Here is a 5,546-nt window from a genome sequence, read left to right as displayed (position 1 = left end):
CACTCACTTTAAGTACACTCGCGAGTAAGGACATATCACCCAATAGGCAAACGGCAGCTCACGCATACACCTGTCAGGACGTCCTGAACAGCAGTACCGGCTCCCTACCTGTACCGACGCTGAGTACAAGCAGGGAGACTATAGATCCTGTTACAAATGCGTTATTTACAACAGTTATGTACGTATATGAAAATTGCAGTACAGTACATGCATCGATAAGTGGAAAAAAGGTAGTGCTTCAATTTAAGTACATTTTCGCTTTATATACATGCTCCGGTCCCATTGTGTACGTTAATGCGGGGCATGCCTGAACACATATTCTTCTGGTGGAGGGGGTGCATTTGGTGATGGAAGGTAAAGGTCCCATTCATACCATCCATGCCACCCTCCTGCTCCGGCGTCGGAGATACAGGGGCATGAACTCCGAGCAAATTATGCATCCCCGCTATGTTAGTCTCTATCTTCTCCATCCGTTGATCCATCTTCTCCATCCGTTGATCCATATTTAGCATGGTCTCTAAAAGACGATCTATCTTTACCAGCATAGTTGAGTTCCCGGGTATATCGACACTTAACCCATTCAGCATGCGGTCTAACGAGCTGGATCTTGTACATGGGGTGCTGTGGACATCTGGGTGGAAGGGTGCTATGGAGGATGAGATGGGGGTTCCCTGGAGAGAAGCGGCAGCGTCGTCGAAGAAGGATGGAGGAGGTGACCTGTGGATTTCCGGGAGAGAAGCGGCAGCGTCGTCGAAGAGGGATGGAGAAAGTGACCTGTGGATTTCTGAGAGAGAAGCGGCAGAGTCTTCCAAGCGTAATGAAAAAAGTGACCTGTGGATTTCGAGGAGACCAGCGGCAGTGTCATCGAAGAGTAGTGGAGAAGATGGGCTGTGGGTTTCCGGGAGAGCAGCGGCAGCGTCGTGGACGAGTAGTTGAGAAGATGGGCTGTGGATTTCCGGTAGAGCAACGGCAGAGTCGTTGAAGCGTAATCGAGGAAGTGGCCTGCGGGTTCGATGGGTTGGCTGCCATTTGTCTTGCCTTGAGTGTACATCACAGAATTTCTTCTTGTCATAGTAAGACTTACGTGTATTAAAACCCTTAGCCTTTGGGGTCAGCAGAAAATTTTCTTTATTAGCCTTAGCCTTTTGCTTTGGCCTTGGCTTGGAAATGGCTCCTGCCTTTCGCTTTTTCTTCTTGACAGGCACGGCAGAGGCGAGTGGGTTCCTGTGTCCGTAGAATCGGGGTTGATCCATGGAAGCAGATGGCACAATGCAGTATCTGGACAAGGTAAAGTTCAGATACAGATCATCGAGTAGTGGGCTATGCAAATTGTGTAACCTTTTATGCATGGCGACGAGGTACAGGTGTTAAAAGTGGGCGTACTCTAATGTGAGTCATTAACGTATAAATATACCATCCATTTTGTGGATTCACTGCACATTGAATACACATCGACTAAACATCGAATATACATTCTTGTGCTTGTATTTCTTTCTACTTGCAGCAATGCCTGTTAAAAAGATTGCCAAGGATCTCAGCATGCGAATCAAGGAGATGTACACGAGCGGACAACGAATTGCAGATATCCAACGCTGGTTAGCTGCTTCTGGCCTCGTTGTGCAATCAAACCCTGTGTGCTATCATGCACACGGAAAGACCAAACAACGCACGAGGACACCAACGGTAACTAACGCATAAGTATATTTATATTACTATATAATATAGTATACACTGGCGACACACTTTATTCGAGCTTGGCTAGTCCCACGAATTCGGGTATACCCGGGTGTATTGAGGTTTGTGACTGTTTTCTGCCCGAGTGCATTGAGTTATTTTCCAAGCAGGGATTGAAGCATTTTATTCCCGCTGGCTGCAATACTGCACAGTATATATATATATACTGCATTACAATTCATGAATTTATGCCATCTGGTAGACACGCAAAGCATTGCAGCCTATTAAATCCTAATCATTATCATTTAACAGATCAGCCGCCCATCAGCCAGGCATGAACCCAGGCTGGGAAGGCAAATGCAACGGGGCTTGTTAGAGGTGAGGAGTGGCGCATTCCAGGTATCTGCCAGGTACATACCGGGTATTTGCTCGAATAAAGTGTGTCGGTGCAGTATCTATCTATTATTGTTTGTATTGCTACATATAAATATATCTATATGGTATAGATCTATCTAACATTATGGTTATTTCTATTTATTTATATTACTATATAATATAGTATATCTATCTATTATTGTTTATATTGCTGCATATAAATATAACTATATAGTATAGATCTATCTAACATTATGGTTATTTCTATTTATTTATATTACTACTGTATATAATATAGTATATCTATCTATTTTTGTTTATATTGCTGCATATACATATAACTATATAGCAGTGGTTCCCAAACTTTTTCGGTTCAAGGCTCCACAAAGCAGTCAGAATTTTTTCAAGGCTCCCCAAGGCGTTCAGGATTTTTCTGCGGCGCCCAAAGTAAAAACAAAGGTGTATATACATACCTAACAGTTGCAGTGCGCAGTTGGTGTCTCTCTCAGACACTAACACACTCTCAATCTCTCTCTCTCTGATCTCAATCTCTCTGATCTCACTCTCTCTCTCGGACCTCACTCTCTCTCTCTCTCTCGGACCTCACTCTCTCTCTCTCTCTCTTGGACCTCACTCTCTCTCTCTCTCTCTCTCTCTCTCTCTCTCTTGGACCTCACTCTCTCTCTCTCTCTCTCTCTCTCTCTCTCTCTCAGACCTCACTCTCTCTCTCTCTCAGACCTCACTCTCTCTCTCAGACCTCACTCTCTCTCTCTCTCAGACCTCACTCTCTCTCTCAGACCTCACTCTCTCTCTCAGACCTCACTCTCTCTCTCTGACCTCACTCTCTCTCTCTCAGATCTCACTATCTCTCTCTCAGACCTCACTCTCTCTCTCTCAGACCTCACTCTCTCTCAGATCTCACTCTCTCTCTCTCAGACCTCACTCTCTCTCTCAGACCTCACTCTCTCTCTCAGACCTCACTCTCTCTCTCAGACCTCTCTCTCTCAGACCTCCCTCTCTCTCTCAGACCTCTCTCTCAGACCTCACTCTCTCTCTCTCTCTCATACCTCTCTCTCTCTCTCTCTCTTTCTCTCAGACCTCTCTCTCTCTCAGACCTCTCTCTCTCTCTCTCTCTCTCTCTCAGACCTCTCTCTCTCTCAGACCTCTCTCTCAGACCTCTCTCTCTCTCAGACCTCTCTCTCTCTCTCTCTCTCTCTCTCAGACCTCTCTCTCTCTCTCTCTCTCTCAGACCTCTCTCTCTGACCTCTCTCTCTCACTCTCTCTGACCTCACTCTCTCACTCTCTCTGACCTCACTCTCTCTCTGTCAGACACACGTTTTTCACACCCACCCACCCACAGCCCGTTTTTCACACCCACCCACCTGTAGCCCGTTTTTCACACCCACCCATCCACCTGCAGCCCGTTTTTCACACCCACCCACCCGCAGCCCGTTTTTCACACGCACCCATCCACCCGCAGCCCGTTTTTCACACGCACCCATCCACCCGCAGCCCGTTTTTCACAACCAACCCACAGCCCGTCTCTCACACACACACTGTCTCTCTCACACACACTCTGACACACACACACACTCTGACACACACACACACACACACACACACACACACACACACACACACACACACACACACACACACACACACACTGTCTCTCTCTCACACACACACTGTGTCTCTCTCTCACACACATACACACAAACTGTGTCTCTTTCACACACACACACACTGTGTGTCTCTCACACACACTGTCTCTCAGACACACAGCCACTCTCAGACACACAGTGATACAAATTAAACACAAATGTAAAAACCATAAAAACAATTTATTGATGGAAATTATTAGTGAGATGGATGAGCCTGTTTTTCACTACACATCTTTTCAAACCTCGGAATCAAACTGGATACAGCCACCCTCAATTCCTGTTCCACGTTGATTTTTGCACGGTATTTGCTTTTTATCACAGCGACCGCTGAAAACCCAGCTTCGCACAAATATGACGTTGCAAATGGTATTAAGATTCGCTGAGCTTTACCACTTAACAGCGGATATTCATCTTGTACTGTTAGCCAAAATTCAGTAATATCCATGTGGCAAAATTTGGTCTTCAGTGTATTGTCGCAAGATAGCTCAATAAGATTTTCTTCTTCTAAAGAAGTAAATTCAGGTGGAGCTTGGGCTTTGAATGGGTCTTGAATCCATGCGTATTTGTGAATATCATCTTCCTCCTGAAAGTATTTTTCAAACCACTTGATAACCTGTTATAGATGATCTTCAAAAACAGATTTAGAGAAATCAACTTCATTGGCGATCACAAACTGCTGCAACAAGGGGAAACAATCTTTGCCACGTCTTCATTCATATTTCTTCTCCACTTTAGTAATTTTTGTCTGAAAGCTGAAATCTTCCCAGCCAATGTCAAAATATGCATGTTGCCTCCCTGTAGGGAGAGATTCAACGCATTTAACTTGTCAAAGATATCACACAAGTATGCTAGTTGCACCAAAAAATCAGTTTCCACAAAGTGTTTGGCATACTCGTGTTTTTCTTCTTCAAGAAAAATGTAAATTTCTTGCCGTAATTGAAATGTACGGGATAAGAAATTGCCACGTGAGAGCCATCGTGAGTGGCAGTAGTACAACAAAGATGTGTACTCGGCTCCCATATCCTCACACAATTTTTTGAAAAACCTTGCTTTCAATGGCCGAGTTTTTATAAAATTTACCACATTCACCACACGTTCTAAAACCATATTCAGCGGAGGACTCAAATACTTTGATGCGAGTTCTTCTCTGTGAATGATGCAATGGGTCCACATTGAATACGGACCTTTCTTTCGAATAAGCGCCTGTAATCCTCCGTAACGACCGGACATCGAACGACCACCATCAGTACAGACACCAACGCACTTTGTCCATTCCAAATTATTTTCAACAATAAATGTATCCAGGATCTCGATCAAGTCTTGAGCTTTTGTACCTCCAGTAATGCTTTTACAAAAGAGAAGGTCTTCCACAATGTCATTGCCATCTATGAACCTTACATAGCAAATCAAATGTGCATCCTTATTATTGTCCGTGGCCTCATCCAGCTGCAAGCCAAATTCCTTCCCTTTTATTTTTTCAATTAACTGATCATTGAGATCCTCCGCCATGTGCTCAATTCTGCGTTTGATAGTATTGGTAGACAAAGGCACATTTGAAAGCAATTTCCCCGCAGATTCGCCAATCATAATGTTCACCATATCTATAGCAGCCGGTAGAATTAGTTGTTCTGCGATAGTATGGGGCTTTTTACACTTCGCAACTCTACTGCACCGACACACTTTATTCGAGCAAATACCCAGTATATACCTGGCAGATACCTGGAATGCGCCGCTCCTCACCTCTGACAAGCCCATTTGCGTTTGCCTTCCCAGCCTGGGTTCATGCCTGGCTGACGGGTGGCTGATCTGTTAAATGATAATGATTAGGATTTA

The 5,546-nt window shown here is 44.6% G+C and overlaps 1 protein-coding gene across 1 annotated transcript; it reads right to left on the bottom strand.

Annotated features, from left to right (window-relative positions):
- Positions 1 to 3,909: 3,909 nt before the first annotated feature.
- LOC142493776 (protein FAM200A-like) lies at positions 3,910 to 5,312 on the bottom strand. The gene is made up of 2 exons (XM_075598382.1): positions 4,572 to 5,312; positions 3,910 to 4,326 (listed from the first exon to the last, which is right to left on the bottom strand). Exons 1-2 carry the CDS (start codon positions 5,310 to 5,312, stop codon positions 3,910 to 3,912), a joined length of 1,158 nt encoding a protein of 385 aa, XP_075454497.1.
- Positions 5,313 to 5,546: the final 234 nt, after the last annotated feature.

Source organism: Ascaphus truei, chromosome 1, assembly GCF_040206685.1.
Source record: "Ascaphus truei isolate aAscTru1 chromosome 1, aAscTru1.hap1, whole genome shotgun sequence".
Classification (NCBI taxonomy): Eukaryota; Metazoa; Chordata; class Amphibia; order Anura; family Ascaphidae; genus Ascaphus; species Ascaphus truei.
This window is presented reverse-complemented; position numbering and strand designations above follow the sequence as displayed.

What these genes read in the sequence shown, in the direction of transcription:
- LOC142493776 (XM_075598382.1), bottom strand. Translation starts at nt 5,312, where the DNA reads ATGGTGAACATTATGATTGGCGAATCTGCGGGGAAATTGCTTTCAAAT. An exon ending in TTGTGGAAACTGATTTTTTG is followed by an intron (nt 4,327 to 4,571) that starts GTGCAACTAGCA and finishes CATCTATAACAG; the next exon opens with GTTATCAAGTGGTTTGAAAA.